At 41.0% G+C, this 20,504-nt stretch overlaps 1 protein-coding gene across 1 annotated transcript in view; it reads right to left on the bottom strand.

Annotated features, from left to right (window-relative positions):
- Window positions 1–453: 453 nt before the first annotated feature.
- LOC309554291 (patatin-like phospholipase domain-containing protein 2) overlaps window positions 454–20,504 on the bottom strand; it is a 39,221-nt gene continuing 19,170 nt past the window's right edge. Inside the window, exons 3-9 of the mRNA XM_082255943.1 lie at window positions 18,709–18,774; window positions 14,253–14,462; window positions 13,492–13,552; window positions 12,085–12,297; window positions 10,391–10,523; window positions 3,362–3,463; window positions 454–737 (exon numbers count right to left, since the gene is read on the bottom strand). Coding sequence (XP_082112069.1) covers window positions 479–737; window positions 3,362–3,463; window positions 10,391–10,523; window positions 12,085–12,297; window positions 13,492–13,552; window positions 14,253–14,462; window positions 18,709–18,774 — 1,044 coding nt within the window. The 3' untranslated portion in view covers window positions 454–478. The remainder of the gene's footprint in view (window positions 738–3,361; window positions 3,464–10,390; window positions 10,524–12,084; window positions 12,298–13,491; window positions 13,553–14,252; window positions 14,463–18,708; window positions 18,775–20,504) is intronic.

The raw sequence follows: 20,504 nt of genomic DNA on the forward strand, positions 1-20,504 counted from the left end.
TAAATTAATTTGGGGCAGGGGGATTACTAGGGTAATATAGATTTAGGGTTATACTTCTGTCTGGGACTCCGCTATAAGGATCGACCAATGAGCAGTTGTGGATGTGACACTCCTGTTCCACCACCACACCTACGTGCCGCTTTTAGACTCCAGTGAGCCATTTTTTTTTAGAGACAAACCCTATGGAGGAACTTTACAGTGCGGCTTTCAGAGTAAATATTAACCCGTATACATTTCCCTAAATACATTTCTCTTATAAAATTGATTTGTGTGGAGTTCTCATTAAGACTCACTCTTTAGTGATGCAAATTTTTCAAGTGCCAGTTCTAGAAAGTGATTTAGTAGTGCTGTGTAGCTTATGGGCTGCTGTAAAAATAGTTAGTTCTGATGTTGTAGAGCAACATCAAGTATAAAATTTCTTGCAAATCAGCACCAAGAAAAACTTTGTACACAGTTCCAGTAAAATCTAGAAATTCACTTATGAAAAAGAACAGGAGTCCATGTCATCACCAGAGATTGATAATTCTACTCCTGAGTAATCAAGGTCAAAAGAGGGGAGGGCAGGTTTCCTGTGTAAATCAGAATTCAGAGCATCCGAGCTCAAAGGGGAGGAAAAGTCAAACACCCAGCCTTCCAGGTCCACAGAGGAGTAGGTATTTGGAGACAGATAGGTGGAGGCATGCAGGAGTGGAGTTGGAAGGCTCAGACACTTTCTCAAGGTGCTGCGAACTGGCGGTCTGAAGGGAAAAAAAAAAAAAAAAAAACAACAATTGTTTAATTATACAGTTAAAAACACTCGCACGCTATCCCAACTTTCCACTCAAAGTTTCAAATCTGAACTTCAGGCAAACCGCTAAATACACAGATAAAATACATATACGATGCCTAGAACTTTGCCACACAGCACAGCCCTGGCTGGAGAACGAAGTCTGCAAAACCCAACCTTCCCTCCAGTAATGCAACATTAACAAGCTTCGCCGCCAGCAGAAATATCTTTGCATGGCTTCTGGGCTTGGCATCTTAGGCCATCTTGACTGGCCCAGATTCTTCAACTCTTATGCATCTGCCATCACCATGGTATGCCTAAAATGTTCACCAAGCTGTGCATGCACAACTCTATGCTTATACAAAAAAAAAAAAAAAATATTGCAAACAAGCAGGTAGAACGATTTAACTACAGAAAAGACCAGTCTCTTCAGCAATCAAACGCCTGCCTGCTTACAATTTCATTTTAACGGCAAAGTTCCATTTTAACCACTTAAGCCCCGGAGGATTTGGCTGCTAAAGGACCAGGGTTTTTTTTGCGATTTTTTACTGCGTGACTTTAACGGACAATTGCGCGGTCGTGCGACGCTGTACCTAAACGAATTTGACGTCCTTTTTTTCCCACAAACAGAGCTTTCTTTTGGTGGTATTTGATCACCTGTGCGATTTTTTGATCACGCGCTAAAAACAAAAAAAGAGCGTAAATTTTGCAAAAATAACAATATTTTTCACATTTTTTTATATGAAATTCCCCAAAAAAAAAAAGTAAAAATCAAAATTTTTTAACATTTTTCGGCCAATTTGTTTTATGCTACCTATGTTTGGTAAAAAAAAAAAAAATCGCAAAAAGCGTATTTTGATTGGTTTGCGCAAAAGTTATCGCGTTTACTAACAAAGGGAAAGATTTTTGTCATTTTTGGTGTTTTTTTTTTAACGCGTAATGGCGGCGATCTGCAATTTTTTTTTTCGGTACTGCGACATTGCGGCGGACAGATCGGACCCTTGACTGACATTTTTGACACTTTTGGGGGTACCAGTGACATTACTGCAGTAATCAGTGCTATACATATGCACTGTTACTGCAAAAATGACACTGGCAGGGAAGGGGTTAACTTTATTGGACAGGGAGGGGTTAAGTGTGTCCTAGGGGCGTGATTCTAACTGTGTAGGGACATTCCTATTGGTGTAAAAGCAAAGATCAACCGTTCTACATAGTAGAACGGACAGATCTTCACTTTTACACAGGGAGAACTGACAGGCAGCTTGTTTACACAAGCTGCTCTGTCTTTCTCCCTTCACAGGAGCGATCGCAGTGTGACTGGCGGACATCGAGTCCGCCGGTCACACGCACTGACTTGTCTGTGAACGAGCCGCGGCGGGCGCGCGCCTCGGCGGGCGCGCACCCGCCCGCGATAGGCTCGCAAGTCAGTGACAGGCGAGTGACGTACCGATACGTCACTCTGCCTGGCCGGGGCTGACAGCCGCAGTATATAGTCGTGCGGCGGTCGGCAACCGGTTAAGTAAAATTTACAGGTCCTTTGCTTCCCCCAGCTTGTGAAATAAAAAATAGCAGCAGACAGACTAGCTCCTCTCAATCATTCTTGATCTCTCCTCCTATTAACATCCTCCTGGGTAACACATGGACATTACAGAGTAACTGATTGGCTACTCATTTCTTAGTCCAAGCTCAGCTGCAAGTTAAATTCATATACTTATGGGCCATACACACTATCAGATTATCTGAAGACTTTTGTCTGTAGACTTACCAAAACCATATAATATGAGGTCAAACCTAAACACTTTCAATTTGTATGCAATCCGGCAGGCCCTTGCACTACATAGAAAAGGTAAATCTGAAGACAAAAGTCTTCAGATAATCCGATAGTGTGTATGGCCCTTTAGGCTGGTCATGAATTCTGCAATTTTCTTTCCTTCTGGCAAAGGTTGAAGAAAAGAAAACTGCTTGATTCCCCCATCAACAGTCAGTACTGACAGGGGAATCACTATCGCTGCTTCCTGCAGTTAGAATACAACGATCACAGTCAGAGGCTATAGTATGAAAAAACACTATAGGCTGGTTGTACTGAAATCATTCGATAGATTGACTTCAGTAGAACAAGACTGCCCATAGATTCCCTGTGGTGGTACAGGACCAGGTCTGGAGTTCCCAAACACTGCAATTCACAAAGAAAATTGTACCAGCAGAACCAGTAATGAACCAATTCTGTGTCTACAGGAAGTGAAAATCCCAAAGCCAGGAGGAAAATTGTGAAAAATAAGCAAAACGCTGGGAGGAGACACTCAGACATGTCTATGCTGCTAAAGTGCTAGAAATAAGGAGGGGGAGGCATGGCTGACATGGGGTGTCTGCAGAGGCTGGGAGTAGCCAGAAAAACATTTTTCTTAGGTCTACGGTTATATTTAGATCAGGGTAGCCACTCACTTTAGGGAAAGTCTACTAGAGATTAGGGCTTCTTACTTAAATTGCTGACCCCCCCCCCCCCCAAAAAATAAAAAATTATTAAAAGTGATCTTTGGCAGTCAGCTCTTAAAAGTGGGTGTAATCAGCTTAGTTTTAGTAAATGGCCTAGTTTACCTTGATGGGAGCAACCTTTTCCTTGCTTGGTGATACACGGAGCCAGCTACAGAGCTCATCCAGCGAACGTCATCTGGGATATCAGGGAACCAATCTACTAACCTGAATATAGAAAAGAAACATAAAACATTAATATACTAATCACTTTGATGAGGACCCAACAGTAATACACTTCAACTGATTACAGAAAATAATTATTTTTATTTGGTTTTGCCTAAGAATTTAAGTTCTTTGCATGCTTTGAGGATTTTAACATTTGGCCATATTGGGAAAATATTTAAAACCACAACTTCATTAAAAATAAATAAAAATAAAAAAAAATAGCCTAATTAAAGTGTATAACTTGTTACGGGGAGGAAGGGTCAAAAATCTGTTAATACGGTCTGTGAGCCACTGGGGGTATTTGCCAGTACTTCTTGTCCCGACTGTCAAACTAAATGAGGAAACAGGGAAAAAAAAAAAAAAAAACAACCTAACAAAAAGTTCTAACCTTCCCTCAACTCTTTGGAAAACATAAGTTTTGTATGGATTCCAACTGCTGAACTCTGGGCAAGTAGCTAAATAACCAGTTGGTATACGCACATAGAAGCCATTATATCTGCCAAAGGATTTGTAATAAGGTTGTAAAAAAAAAAAAAAAAAAAAAAAACACACCACACAACACACGGATGCCACCTGGTAGGCGCTGTTCAGAACACATCTAGGCCTTGGACCTTTACTACAGCTAGCAGAGCATCTTGGTTCAGGACAAATCCTCACTTATTTTGGTTGGAGAAAGGAGAAGCAGGATTCTGATGAGAACTAAGCAATCAGCACGGTTTGATCCCTCAGTTCTCACTGCAGAGCCAGTGGGGAACAGATGCTGCATCAGGTTGATGCTGCATCCACCTAGATGAGTAGAAGGGTTTTTTTATTTTTTAAGTCTATACTTCTATTTGTAATAATTTTGATGGCTTTCCAGCTCTACGTTTAAGAACTGCTATGCAGTGAATTACACAAAGCCCATAAAAAAACATTTCCAGAGAGAGCTCATGTGGCTTTTTGAGGGGCTCCTTCCCTTAGGGGGAAGATTAATCCGCCTACAAAACCATCCTTTTTTTCACAATATGATAGATTATTATCCCTGTAAAAAATGTAATGTCTGTAGTTACAATGTAGATTCTGGCAGGAAGGTGGAGTCCTTCACATCCACAGTTACTAAATCAGGTATATCCCAATAAACATTTTCCCACATGTGCCACAAAAAAAAAAAAAAAAATGTAGTGTACTTGTTGACTTGTCCCTGTGGTAAACAATATGTAGAACGCAAAATTCGGTCTTTTTTAGTAAGAGTAAATGAACACATTGCGAACATCAAGAAGGATAAAACTGTACATAGTGCCCCTAAACATTATTTACAATACCGCAATAAAGATCCTACCGGCACTCGTTTTCAAATTATAGACCAATTTATTGCCCCCTGGCAGGGAGGCTCCAGTAAAAGGAGTGTTTAACATCTCGAAACTTACTGGAGATTTATATATATATATTATATATATACACAGTGGGTACGGAAAGTATTCAGACCCCCTTAAATTTTTCACTCTTTGTTATATTGCAGCCATTTGCTAAAATCATTTAGGTTCATTCTTCTTCCTCATGAATGTACACATAGCACCCCATACTGACAGAAAAACACAGAATTGTTGACATTGTTGCAAATTTATTAAAAAAGAAAAAACTGAAATATCACATGGTCCTAAGTATTCAGACCCTTTGCTCAGTATTCAGTAGAAGCCCCCTTTTGATCTAATACAGCCAGGAGTCTTTTTGGGAAAGATGCAACAAGTCTTTCACACCTGGATTTGGGGATCCTCTGCCATTCCTCCTTGCAGATCCTCTCCAGTTCTGTCAGGTTGGATGGTAAACGTTGGTGGACGGCCATTTTTAGGTCTCTCCAGAGATGCTCAATTGGGTTTAAGTCAGGGCTCTGGCTGGGCCATTCAAGAACAGTCACGGAGTTGTTGTGAAGCCACTCCTTCGTTATTTTAGCTGTGTGCTTAGGGTCATTGTCTTGTTGGAAGGTAAACCTTCGGCCTAGTCTGAGGTCCAGAGCACTCTGGAGAAGGTTTTTGTCCAGGATATCCCTGTACTTGGCCGCATTCATCTTTCCCTCAATTGCAACCAGTCGTCCTGTCCCTGCAGCTGAAAAACACCCCCACAGTATGATGCTGCCACCACCATGCTTCACTGTTGGGACTGTATTGGACAGGTGATGAGCAGTGCATGGTTTTCTCCACACATACCCCTTAGAATTAAGGCCAAAAAGTTCTATTTTGGTCTCATCAGACCAGAGAATCTTATTTCTCACCATCTTGGAGTCCTTCAGGTGTTTTTTTTAGCAAACTCCATGCGGGCTTTCATGTGTCTTGCACTGAGGAGAGGCTTCCGTCGGGCCACTCTGCCATAAAGCCCCGACTGGTGGAGGGCTGCAGTGATGGTTGACTTTCTACAACTTTCTCCCATCTCCTGACTGCATCTCTGGAGCTCAGCCACAGTGATCTTTGGGTTCTTCTTTACCTCTCTCACCAAGGCTCTTCTCCCCCGATAGCTCAGTTTGGCCGGACGGCCAGCTCTAGGAAGGGTTCTGGTCGTCCCAAACGTTTTCCATTTGAGGATTATGGAGGCCACTGTGCTCTTAGGAACCTTAAGTGCAGCAGAAATCTTTTTGTAACCTTGGCCAGATCTGTGCCTTGACACAATTCTGTCTCTGAGCTCTTCAGGCAGTTCCTTTGACCTCATGATTCTCATTTGCTCTGACATGCATTGTGATCTGGAAGGTCTTATATAGACAGGTGTGTGGCTTTCCTAATCAAGTCCAATCAGTATAATCAAACACAGCTGGACTCAAATGAAGGTGTAGAACCATCTCAAGGATGATCAGAAGAAATGGAAAGCACCTGAGTTAAATATATGAGTGTCACAGCAAAGGGTCTGTATACTTAGGACCATGTGATATTTCAGTTTTTCTTTTTTAATAAATCTGCAACAATGTCAACAATTCTGTGTTTTTCTGTCAGTATGGGGTGCTATGTGTACATTCATGAGGAAGAAGAATGACCCTAAATGATTTTAGCAAATGGCTGCAATATAACAAAGAGTGAAAAATTTAAGGGGGTCTGAATACTTTCCATACCCACTGTATATAATATTATATATATATATATATATATATATATATATATATATATATATATATATATATATATATATATATATATATATATATATATATATATATATATATATATATACACATACATACACATACACACACACACACACACACACACATATATACATATATACATATATATACACACACACACTTAAGTCATACACACCGTACGGGCTATAATGTATTATAAATTCTTCTTAGTTCTTCTGAATTCTGTATAGTAAAATTGTGGTTATTACTATACATACACAATGCTTGTAGAACTATACAAGTTCCTCTTTTTATATAATTTCTGTATACCTTCTAGGGATCCCTCCCCCTTTCTTTGGTAATTTATTTTTGTTCATTTAGAACTGTACATTTTATATATTTTTTTTTTTTTTTTTTTTTTACACAATCATGGTATATTTCTTGTTGGTCTTTATGTACACCATGATACTCGCTTTACAAATTTGTTTGTGCGATCCAGGGTAGATCGTAGTGCTTTCGTTCAGTGTGAAGCTTTGCTCCTAGTACTGAGTGGCATTATTTCTGTTTATTTACTATTAGAGTGTGGGCGGCCACTGACCGGGTTCTTTGACGGGCGCTTGCGGGAACATTCAGTTTCCTGCTGTGTGCCGATTTGTTATTCAAATGGAAGCTTGGATTTCCCCTTTCCTGGGATACCATAGCCCGACACACACGTCAGTGTTAATCAGAGGGCGTGACGAGCATTCTGAGCGGGCGTTGATTGGCAATTCAGATCGAGGCTTAGTTTCGGAGTGAAACCGAGGCCCAACACACACGCTGGCGCCATCTCTGCTGTTGAGTTGAACGTTCATCATGGTTTAAGGCCGTCAGACACAGGTGCTATGAATTTTAAAGATGACTTGTACATGAATTAATTAAATATAGATCAGAAGGGGCTTTAAGCCCTATGAGGAGGACATGTATGACAAAACGCTTCAGAGTAATCTGTCCTGCCTGTAATCATTCCATGCCATTTACCTGCAGATTTCTGGAAGTGTTCTGTACTTTTTTTAATAAATATGTTTTAAGCGGTTTTACAATATGTGGGACCATTTGGCTTGTTTTGCATACTGGCTCAAACCTTGAGACATAGCACATCAAAAGGAGAAATCCAACCCTTCCAGAATGTGGCGATACATCCTGATTGAAGACTCCTGAACCATCGGGGTCCTTATATCTTTGGTGATTAATTCTGCCTGTATGACCCATTTACTGTACAGTACCTGGGTCCACTATTTCTGGTAAGTGCATATACCTCCAATATTGGTGGTGGGTCTTGTCACATTGGTGACCATTGACACCTAAACACTTTCAGCTTCTTATTTGGTTTCCAGTATTTTCTCCTTAAGCCCGTTTTGGAAATATGGATTTACTTTTGGATCTTTTCACTTCAACCTTGTGGACTGTTTCACAAACTTATTTTTTTACCAGTATATACACACACATGTTCAATATTTATATACAGATTCTCAGCGCTGCACCCATTTTTATATATCTTATTTGTACACATTTTTTCTTGTTGATTGTACTGCTAGCACCTTTTGTGGATTATGATCGGTTAGCGGAGTGTTATTTTTTATTTATTTGCATAAATAAGGTAGATTATATTATGATAGAGATATACACACACATATATACATATATATATATATATATATATATATATATATATATATATATATATATATATATATATATATATATATACACACATATACATACATACATACATACATACATACACAGTACAGACCAAAAGTTTGGACCCACCTTCTCATTCAAAGAGTTTTCTTTATTTTCATGACTATGAAAATTGTAGTCACACTTCAAGAGGTAGTCACCTGAAATGGTTTTCACTTCACAGGTGTGCCCTGTCCGGTTTAATAAGTGTGATTTCTTGCCTTATAAATGGGGTTGGGACCATCAGCTGTATTGTGCAGAAGTCAGGTGGATACACAGCTGATAGTCCTACTGAATAGACTGTTAGAATTAGGGCTGTCTTTAACATAGGGCAAAAGGGGCAGCTGCCCCGGGTCTAGTCATTGTTGTGGGGCCCAAAGCAGCTGCCCCTTGAGCCCCCAAATAGTTGATAAGTGGATTCAAGAGGACCCAAGAAAATTTTTGCCCAGGGTCCAATCAAGAATAAAGACGGCCCTGGTTAGAATTTGTATTATAGCAAGAAAAAAGCAGCTAAGTACAGGAAAACGAGTGGCAGAAGAGACTTATTTGGGCTAAAGAACACAAGGAATGGACATTAGACCAGTGGAAATCTGTGCTTTGGTCTGAGGAGTCCAAATTTGAGATCTTTGGTTCCAACCACCGTGTCTTTGTGCGACGCAGAAAAGGTGAACGGATGGACTCTACATGCCTGGTTCCCACCGTGAAGCATGGAGGAGGAGGTGTGATGGTGTGGGGGTGCTTTGCTGGTGACACTGTTGGGGATTTATTCAAAATTGAAGGCATACTGAACCAGCATGGCTACCACAGCATCTTGCAGCGGCATGCTATTCCATCCGGTTTGCATTTAGTTGGACCATCATTTATTTTTCAACAGGACAATGACCCCAAACATACCTCCAGGCTGTGTAAGGGCTATTTGACCAAGAAGGAGAGTGATGGGGTGCTGCGCAAGATGACCTGGCCTCCACAGTCACCGGACCTGAACCCAATCGAGATGGTTTGGGGTGAGCTGGACCGCAGAGTGAAAGCAAAAGGGCCAACAAGTGCTAAGCATCTCTGGGAACTCCTTCAAGACTGTTGGACTTTCAGGTGACTACCTCTTGAAGCTCATCAAGAGAATGCCAAGAGTGTGCAAAGCAGTAATCAAAGCAAAAGGTGGCTACTTTGAAGAACCTAGAATATGACATATTTTCAGTTGTTTCACACTTTTTTGTTATGTATATAATTCCACATGTGTCAATTCATAGTTTTGATGCCTTCAGTGTGAATCTACAATTTTCATAGTCATGAAAATAAAGAAAACTCTTTGAATGAGAAGGTGGGTCCAAACGTTTGGTCTGTACTAATTATACACACACACACACACACACACACACACACACACACACACATATATTATATTATATATATATATATATATATATATATATATATATATATATATATATATATATATATATATATATATATATATATATATATATATATATATATATATATATATATATATATATATATATATATATATTTGCAAAAAGAATAAAGTGGACCTTTACCCTAAAGGGAATGTTGTGCTGCCATGCCTCCTCCCCTTTCACTCTTACAAATAGAAATCGGTTTTCTTTTTGTACAGCGAAAATAGCACTTCCATAATTCTCACCCAGGCGAGAACTTCTCCAGCGCATACTTTATGCAGATGTGCCACTGGGCTCGGGTTTGAAGAGTCATGCAGCACATCTGCACAGGTGTCAGTTTCCCTGGCCATGTGTGCATGCATGGGGCTTCCAATGCATGCCTAAAGCCTGGTACCAGGGATGTTCAAAACCTTCCCGGTCTTTGCATATACACAGAAAATCACCTGCGCCTGCGGAGATGTACCAGGATCCAAAGGCCAGATAGAGCCCATAGGCACATCTTCTAGGCAGACGTAAAACTTTGCAATAAAACTTTATAAAACCTACTTAAATACATGAAATATGACATACACATGCGTATGTTCATTAAAACAGACTTAAACCTGAAAATAGCTAAAAAGGACCGACATGCAAGTATGCAATTTATGTTTTAGTTACACATAAGGCCCTCAGCTTAACGAAAACACAATCCATTTACCTAGTCCTCACCTTAGAGCTAAAGAATATGCTGATTCAACTGGCAGAGTACATGGCAGAGCCATATAAGAGGCCACTCTCACGGGCAGGAGACCCGTGATCTGGCTGTAGAGTCCTCCCTTCTCTTTACAGGCCTCCTGCAATGCTGAAACAAAATATTGGGAATAAGTTTAGTGCTTTGTTACACCCGGATGTATTCACTCACGTGCATGAAACACTTTTTTTTTTTTAAGGATCCTATTCAAGCAGAATAAATGGTAAAATACACAACGACAAACCAAAAATAAAACATGCATGATCATTCCTCAATGCAGAATGTACCTTTTAATTACATTGATTTTGTCCCTATACAGAGCAATAGTAGGAACACATCTTAAATATACAGTTCAGTTTTGGGCACAAGTTCAAAAGATTGAGGAACTTGAAAGAGGGCAACTGAACACAGAGGACCTTGGCTTCAAGGAAAGATGCACTAAACTGAATTATCCCTAGAGAAGGAGGTGATTATAGTTCAACTCCAGGAATTGGAAAAAAAATATATAATAATAATAATAATAATAATAATAATAATAATATCTTCCTTTGCAGTGCCACTCCCCCACACTGCAAGGGTTAAATGTTTGTTATATCTAGAGCTGCATTAATATGGGGTAAATACTTATCCCCATTCCCTTCTCCAGGAGGGTCTTTTCAGCACTGTGTCTGGTCCTCTGCAGCCAGCTTTGTAACCCCTAGCCAGCTCCAGCTGCACGCCAGCCTACTCAGTAAACAATATGGGGTTAATTTCCTTGTATTGTACGAGATGACACCAAGGCTCCTCCAACAGGCCAGAGCTTGGAGAAGAGTGCCCAGAGCAGGGGTATAAGGCATGTACTACAGCTTGCACTTTAACCCCAGGACATAAAAAGCATGTAACCCTTGTAGGGAGGGAAGTTACTGCAAGTTAGTTCTTGTTGAATCAAAAGTAGACTTATTTATTTATTTTCAAGCAAAGGGCTATACGTGTTTCTAAATGCATAAAATATAACTTAACTATAACTATATATTGAGAAATAACACTATAGAATGTTCATTCATGGTGTATCCAACTGCCTATAAGGATCAGGAAGAATGTTTTCCCCTATAAAAAAAACATACTGGATGATGCCTTATAAGGGATTTACATTGATTTGGATCAACAGTGGGTTTGGACTGGAGTATGCAAGGCGTTTGTTATGGTTGTTATTATTGTTCTTTGGGTGAAGGTTGGGCTGAGAAGAGCCCAATTATGTAATTGTGTTGAAAAATACATATTATGGAGGCCAAGTAATTATTTTGTACAAGCTGAACAGAAGTGAAACATTCTACTTCCACTCAAAGAAAGTAAACCCCATTGCAGATCATCTGACACTGGGTTAGAGTCCTTGTAACGGTTCTCTTGACTTGCTTTCTTATGCCCCATACACACGTGCAGATTATCTGCAGACTTTTGTCTGCAGACTTACCTTTTCTATGTAGTGCAAGGGCCTGCCGGATTGCATACAAATTGAAAGTGTTTAGGTTTGACCTCATATTATATGGTTTTGGTAAGTCTGCAGACAAAAGTCTGCAGATAATCTGCACGTGTGTATGGGGCATTAGTCTGAAAATAAGCCTGGTCACACATTCAAACTATTAATTCTAGGCACATCAGCATACGCTACAGACAGCACTCCCACTGTAGCTACCTTTGCAGAGTCTAGGTGGTAGTTTTTCCATTATCCTTCTATCCAGATGCCAACTCTCCTGCTTCACCAGAGGCTTCTTCTCTACTTCCGTTTCTTCTGCTTTCTTTACATTGGAGGACATATGGCATTCCAGACTGCTGCAGGAATTAGAGGCAATTGGCTTTTCTTCCATTAAAGACAGATATGTTGTGGGTGATGGCATGTTTAGGAGATCTAAGTAGAAAAATAAAGGGGACATCTGGTCAAAAACTGTCTGAAAATGTTAAATTGGTTAAACAAACAATTGCTTTTCGATTTGATTTTGCCAATATTAATGGACACTGTTGCTATGCACAAGTTTAAAGATTAAGGGTCTGGTTTGCAAAGAAAAATAAGCGAGGAATTTGATCAAAGGAAGCAGTCTGGTTCTAGCTTTTTCAGAAAATGAGGAGGAATGATGCCATTTAATAACTTATAGAAACTGTTATTTGTACGTAAGGCAACAGTTGTATGTGGTTGTACACAAATAGGGTAGAAGGCCCTGATAGGTTAACAAGTCTAGAAGTCTGACCAATCAAGGAAAGTTATAAAAGCATTTTGATTAATTAACATTCATTATTTAATAGAGGGTATGCTTTTTGTCCTCTAGGTGGTGCTGTTGCATTACCAGCCAACAGCAGCACAGAAACTTGCCTACAATATACCAGAGGATCTCATCTTGCTGTAGTTGTAAGTATTGATGGGATCAGGGGGTGGTTTGGCCCTTTTTATATTTCTCTGAAAACTATGTACTCCTGCAGCGCTTTTGATAATATTGCCAATTCCTGGTATTTCAAGCAGATATAAGCAGGTTTTTTTTTTTTTTTTTAAATAAATGGATCTATTGATGCATGTTCTAGTTTTACAATCCTTATTTCTTTGTACAGTTGGTTATCGTGTATATTAAGGTAGTCAATGCTGCTTAGTGCATTTACTGTATTATATATGCAGACTCTTCTTCCTACTTTGTAGGGCTGCAATTTGCTATATGGCTCCTCCCATCCCAGGGCAGCATAATCACACTGAATAGACATTGGGAGGACTATGAAAACTGGAGCAGACAGAAGTTGGAGCTGCTGTTTATATCAACTAATCAGCTTCTTCAGTTAAGCCTTGAAAGTAAAAGCTAGAAGCTGATTGGTTGTCATGCACATGTATGGCTGCCCCAGAAACTGACTGCTCCAGTTTAGATAGATAAAATTCTCCTCAATGTATTTTCCCTTTAAAATCGAAGCATGAAAAGAAGACTTCTAGTCAGCAGTAGACTCCTACAGAAGTGCGGCAACCAAATCATTACCAAAAAAGGTGAGATATTACAAGAATAGAAATGTTTTAAGAGAAATTAGAATGCATATTGGTAGATTACAAAAAATAAAACCAAAAACATACTGTTGTCTTTTAGGAATCTAAGGGCGTCATTGTATCCCTGCTGACACATCTCTCCCAGAACCTGCGGAAACAACATAAGGACCATGAAACATGATGGACAAAAAGATGCCTGTGAGGGAAATGTACTACCATTGTATTGGCAGTCACATGAATACTAAACAATGGCAACCAGAGCAAGTTAAGGTGTGGACTAAGGCAGGCAGTAAGCTTCTGCTGTCTTTTGAGTGCAAGAACCCCCCCCCCCCCCCACGCACACACACACACACACACACTGGTTGCTGCTAGTAACATTCGCCTCCATGTTTAGGAAATGAGACCCCAGTGTCCATATGACCCTGAGTTTAGTACACCGGGAGACAGAACGTGGGTGAGCTTTTTAACAAGTCGCCACTACCACACACTCTTTTCTGTGCTTACCTGCTGCTTCGCTATGAGTCCAGTACTTGAGTAAATGCAGTGCCAGAGCTTACACTTACACAGGATTAATGACCTCCTCCCAACCCACGTGATAGTATTTGAGCCTAGTTATTGTCCATTCAGACCCAAGTACTGCATCCTGAATGTAAGGGGAGAAGGTCGCCTGATCCCTCATACCTGAAGTATCAGGCATTTCTGGGAGCTCTGCAAGATGAACATAAAAAGTGAGGGAGCATCACTTGGGTGTAGGGGTGTTCTGTTAAGAGAACCTGTCACTTTGACAAGAATGGACAAAAAGTGATATTCTTGTTAAGCAAGACAAGACAGAAAGCGAGGTCACTTACTTTGGGCTCTGGTGGAAAGAGGGCTCGTGTTAGCCGGTAGAGGTTCCCCAGGCTGAACTGGATGCTGGTGTTGGTGACTCTGAGCTCATGGAAGTTAGTGGAGTTATCTCTGGGGCAGATATCGGACTCCCCTGAGAAAGGCGAGATTGTGATGGTGTTCTTCAGTTCATATTCAGGTAAGTTGTTGCTAATGCCGCCATCTACATAACGCTGCAATGAAAAAAAAAAATGTAAAGTTAAAGTTAAATAATGAGAGCACATGTACCTCTAATGCCACTAGTGCTTCATTGAGTCCTCACTGCAAGCACCACCCATATTTAATTAGGCAGAAGTAAATAAATACATTTAGTATAAAATTATATATATATATATATTTATATTCCAAATTAGAGATGATCGAACTTTTGAAAAGTTCGGTTCGACCCGAACACCCGAATTTCCCGAAAGTTTGGATTCCAGAACCCCATTGAAATCAATGGGACCCAAACATCGTAAATCAAAAAACACCATTTTAAAGCCCTAAGTGCCGGTTCACACTTGTGCGAGTTCCGGGTTCGCATGTAATATCGGAGCGCACTGCTCCGACATTACATGTGATCGGCTGTGCGGTGCGAGTTTAGCCATACAGTTTGTATGGCTAAATTCGCATCGCACCCGCAGCAAACACGCACAGGAGGCATTTTTGCAGCCGCATCAGGATCGGATCGCACAGCGGTTCACACTTGTGCGATCCGATCCTGTGCGAACTGCACGATCGCACTGCGATATGCGATCAAACTGGGGGTGTCGTTAAGATTACATTGACACCCCCAGCGTATCGCATATGGCAGTGTGAACTGCCGGGGGTGCGTGTGCGATGCGGGAACAGGCTGCGAATTCGCAGCCTTCCCGCATCGCATAAGTGTGAACCGGCACTAAAACCCAATAAATGCCCCTAAAAAGTGCCTAGGGTTCTGGGCCATGCCCCAGGAACTATGAATCAGGCAAAAAAAAGTTCTTAAAAATTGTCGTTTTTGATAGAGAGCCAATTTTTGAAAAAATGATTGAAAAAAAAAAAAAAAAAAAAAAAGGAGATTTAGTGTCTGGGGGGTCTAAAAAGTGTACCTGTGAAGTTTCAGCTCTGTAGCATGTCCAGAACCAGAAAAGAAAAAAAAAACAGATTATTTTTCTTAGAATTTCAGTAACGCAGGGATGGGGGGTTACCCTCCCTTCACACCTGGGCGTTTTTGTGTCAGGCAGGCATGATATCTGAACTTCTGTATAGGGGTATATATCTCCCTAACCCAGAATCTGCATAGTGGGGTTACCCTGACATGGCAGAGTCCGGTCACCCTGACATGGCAGAGTCCGGTCACCCTAAACTACACTACGGTCACCCTGACATGGCAGAGTCCGGTCACCCTGACATGGCAGAGTTCGGTCACCCTAAACTACAGTACAGTCACCCTGACACTTAAAGTATCCCTACAAAAACTAGATTATTGAATCCAACTATAGTGGTATATAGTACCCTAACTACACTGCATATCCCTTTCCTCACACTAAAAGAACAGCTCCATACAGCAGAAGATAATTGCAAAATGACACTGGAGCTTTACAAGCAGCAGGAGAAACACAAATGCTTCCACTCTCTTCCACAGCCTCTGTATTACAGTGCTAGAGGTTTGGCGGGGCTAGGTTATATACTGGGGGGGCCTATTCACTCCTGATTGGCCTCTGGACCCCGTAGTCACTCCAATCACATTCCTAGCAGACTCCTGCCCCCTCAATTGGCTTTTACTGACGTTCCTGACGTTTCTGGCCCAATCATGGGCTTTTAAAGCCCAGTTCCTGTCCCATTGCATTTTGGGTGGTTCTGGTGACCGAATTCCGAACTTTTACAGCAAAAAGTTTGGAATTCGGCTGAATTTCGAACACCCAATGTTCGGGTCGAACCGATGGTCGACCCGAACCGTTCGATCATCCCTATTCCAAACAACTGAATCACCCAAGCGCTCAATCCAAGGGGAATAATAGGCATGCTGCTCTCCTCCTCAGGCGGGGAACTGCATAGGAAAGAAAGAAAGGAGGCGCAAACACCTAGTGCATTACCCTTGGATACCTTTAAAACTTTTTATTAAAATGCCAAAAACCTTACTCACAGACATGAAGAGCATAAATCGCATTGAATGAGTCTACCACATGTGGAGGTATTCATCCCAGTCCAAATACAGGGATGAATACCTTCACATGTGGTGGACTCATTCAATGTGATTTATGCCCTTCGTGTCTGCGAGTAGGTTTTTGGCATTTTAATAAAAAGTTTTAAAAGGTGTCTAAGGGTAATACACTAGGTGTTTGCGCCTCCTTTCCTATATATATATATATATATATATATATATATATATATATATATATATATATATATATATATATATATATATATATATATATATATATATATATATATATATACACACACATACATACACACACATACATAAATAAATTATCTTGCCTTTTCTTGCAAAAAAAAAAAAGAAAAAACCTACATGGCTCTCTGCATGGATACAGTGAGTATAGTCATCCAGGGGCAGGGAGTATATTACAGGTGAAAACAAGCACAATTTTGTTTTGGGGGGTTTAGATATATTTTAGGTTATCAAGCTGGCAATGCTGCAAATGTTATTACTCAACAGTCCAAAGCAGGGGCCTCCAATCGAATTTTACAAATATTTCAGGGGGGGGGGGGGGGTTCTAAAAATCAGTTCTAAAAATGGTTGAATACAATTTAAATAAGTTAAACACAATTCAAAACAGAGAAAGAACTTCAGTATCCCTTTAATAGGGTTCCCCCCTGGGGCAAGCCGCTTATTAGGGCACTATAAGTCCTACAATCCAAGGACAGTACAGTGACAGTGCAGCTGGGGAACCTGAGCTGGAGAACTGGAAGGTGGGTGGGAATTTGTAGATGAGAACCAGACTATAGACTGTCCGGAAGACTGGAGTGAGAGTCCAAAGGGCCCCTAGCTGCAGCCACAATCTTGGAGCGGGCCGTACTATGGATCCCTGGTCTAAAGTAACTGCAGATAGATGCAAAACCTGATAAACCTGATATTTATTATGGGGTAGATGAGTTACTCACAGTCGCATATTAGCACAATAAAGGAATCAGAGGATCAAGAGAAACTTTGGTAATTTTTGAGAAAATTAGAAATCAGCAGATACAAATACTGCTGATTTGTAGTTCACCTAGGTAAGAAAAGTGAAAGTTGAAACAGAGGGGAGGGGGGGGGGGGGGGGGGGAATAGGAGGATGAGAAGAACTTCCTGTTTCCACTTTAAATGGTTAATTTATAGATCTTTCCTAACACTAAGATAAAATAGAAATGATTGCTGCGCTTAGGTGAATCAATAAAAGTAAGTAGGCGAAAAGCTGCTAACACAGATCCAAATGCAACACCAGATCAGAAAAACATAAATAAAGGTGTAGCGCTAATCTGAATAGGACAGTCCATATAAAGGAAAGTCCACAATGTGTTTGGAAAGCACTCCACATCAATATGTCACGCAGGTAGTGAAAATCCAGATGCCAAGACCGCCACCAAGGTGAAAAGACACACACTGCCTCTTACCAAATAGTATAGACCCTCATAACAAAGGTCATATCGAGCATGTTCCCATGAATACACGATCAGTGCTTCTCCTAGGCAATCAGCATACCTCCATAACTCCCGGAATCAAGGTATCCAGTAACCAAATGGAATAAAGCAGACAATGGCTCATAGCGTTAACATGTACAAGCTATTTAATGTTTAAAATAGGTAAAAAGCAGCTTACAAAACGGTGGTGGTACTGGCGCTAAGTGAAAGCTCCTTTGCCTGGCGATTCGCGTCCTATTCCCGCCAACAAAATGGCCGCGTCTCCTTGTGTGGGCTAGCGTCGCCGTAGGCCCCTCCCGACACGTTTCGTCAGAGGTTGACGTCGTCTGGGACGACTGGATACCTTGATTCCGGGAGTTATGGAGGTATGCTGATTGCCTAGGAGAAGCACTGATCGTATTTGGTAAGAGGCAGTGTGTGTCTTTTCACCTTGGTGGCGGTCTTGGCATCTGGATTTTCACTACCTGCGTGACATATTGATGTGGAGTGCTTTCCAAACACATTGTGGACTTTCCTTTATATGGACTGTCATATTCAGATTAGCGCTACACCTTTATTTATATCTAACACTAAGATACTTAGGTTATTTTTTCAGTCCATCTGCTTTTGGGAATACCACCAGGGTCCAAAGATCAGGTACGGCTGTGTGATTCCCAGGGTCATTATAGTTTCTTGCCTTGTTAGCTTGGAGTATAACAAATAGGTTTAGCATTTAAGAAGAGTGCAGATAACCAATAATCCTTCTTTAGTTTTACAACACCCAGTTTAGTATTTAATCCTTCTTTTCCTAGAAAACTACAATCGGCAAACACTTACCACGCCTCTAAATGTAGGAGGAATAATCCCACAGTAAATTGGGACAAAGGCACTGCATATTAAAGCCTGTTGGAAAACAGAAAACAAAATTAGCTGTATAATACAACAGGCCAATAGCTGACATTATCCAGAAATATTTTCACATCTCCTTTCCCTATAAAGGCAAAGCCACCACTTATGGGCAGAAGCAGTCTTTACATGTAGCCACCCAAATAACAAAAAGTGACCAAAACATAAAAAGGGTTTTTTGACTTGGGTATCACTCATGCTGGACACGGTTTTTCTTTTCAATAATTTTTTATTGAGAATTTTAACATATAAATCAGAACAACGACATTTGGTATCATTTAGGGGCAAGGCCCGTGCTGCAACAAACTGTAACAAGCCCAGAGGCAAACAGTAAACCCACAGTATTTACCCCGCATAACAATCCAACAGAGGCCTTTGAGATAGACTACAAAAGCGTATTCCCCTGAGTAGGTAAAAAGTACTAGGGTACATAGCTACGTGCCCTCTCAAGGCAGCCCCATGCTAAGCGAAAAGTACTGAAAAGGCAAAGAAGGAAGGTAAAGAAAAAAAGAAACGCGAGAAAAGAAAGGGAAGAAGAAGCGATAGAATAAAGGAAGATTAGAAAAAGAATGGACCCAACTCCGCGCCCCGCCCCCTGCCCCTCCCTTAAGCCGGCCCCGTCAGATAACTGGCTGGACACGGTTTTTAAAGTCACAAAGGCAAGATTGCTTGGACTTCCTGCTTTCCCTTATTTACACCAGGAAGTGCCAAATCTACTATGCAAAACTACCTGTACAACCTTCTAGAATAGCTGAATGGGCAGTGTCAGGTACTCTTTATGGAGAGATCTGGGGTCTATTAAACCCCTAATCTATCCTCTGCCCTCAAATGCATCTAATCAAAGATCGGTTTGATCTGATGCTTGCCTAGCTGGCACCGTCTAGTAAACGATAAACCAAAATTGGAAGGAACAATATCCTTGTCATTTCCGGCTTCACTTATCAGAGAAGGAAAAGGATGTTCCTTCTCCTCTGTCAACAGGCCACCCATCAGTTTGCAGCGGTCCTGGATTTCCTAATGGCATGGGAGAGCCCAGGAACAGCAGTGGGCAGCAGTAGCCCTCTTCTAAGCCTTTTAAAAAGGGATCCGAGCTGAAAGGCCATTGCCGGTTGTAAAGATCAATACCAGGATCATGGCTGCAGCTGCCATGTATAGCTACTTCTACCTGAGGCCATATATATATATATATATATATATATATATATACACATGTGGTCTAAGGCCTGGAAGTGGTTAAATACCAATTAGGCTTTTAACACTAGTGTGAGCATTGTCGAAATTACCTTTCACTTTTCTTTGCCAATACTATGTGAAGCAGCCATTCCCAACCAGGGTTTTGTGGAACCCATGGTTCCTTGAGCTGTGGATTCCCATGGGGGCACTCATGTGTGCTAGCCCCCAAGCCCTGCTGCTGCGTCTATTGACACAAACTTCGGAACTTGGCCCCACCCCCGCTGTCTTGTCACTGGAGTCGATTGACAGGAGCCAACGACTCCTGCTGCTATCAATCTGCCCAATGAGGAGGGAGACATTGGCAAGAACCACTGCTCTCATGCATGAGTGCTGGATCGGATCGGGCTTAGGAAAGAATACTGGGGGGGGGGGGGGGGGGCTGAGGGGATCCTGTAGCTTAGAAGGTTTTTTACCTTAATGCATAGAAGGCATTAGGGTATAAAACTTGAGGCTTTTTTTTTTTTTTTAACAAAGTGAACCTTGAGGCTTTAAAA

Source organism: Pelophylax lessonae, assembly GCF_965119305.1.
Source record: "Pelophylax lessonae genome assembly, chromosome: 4".
In the NCBI taxonomy this organism is placed as follows: Eukaryota; Metazoa; Chordata; class Amphibia; order Anura; family Ranidae; genus Pelophylax; species Pelophylax lessonae.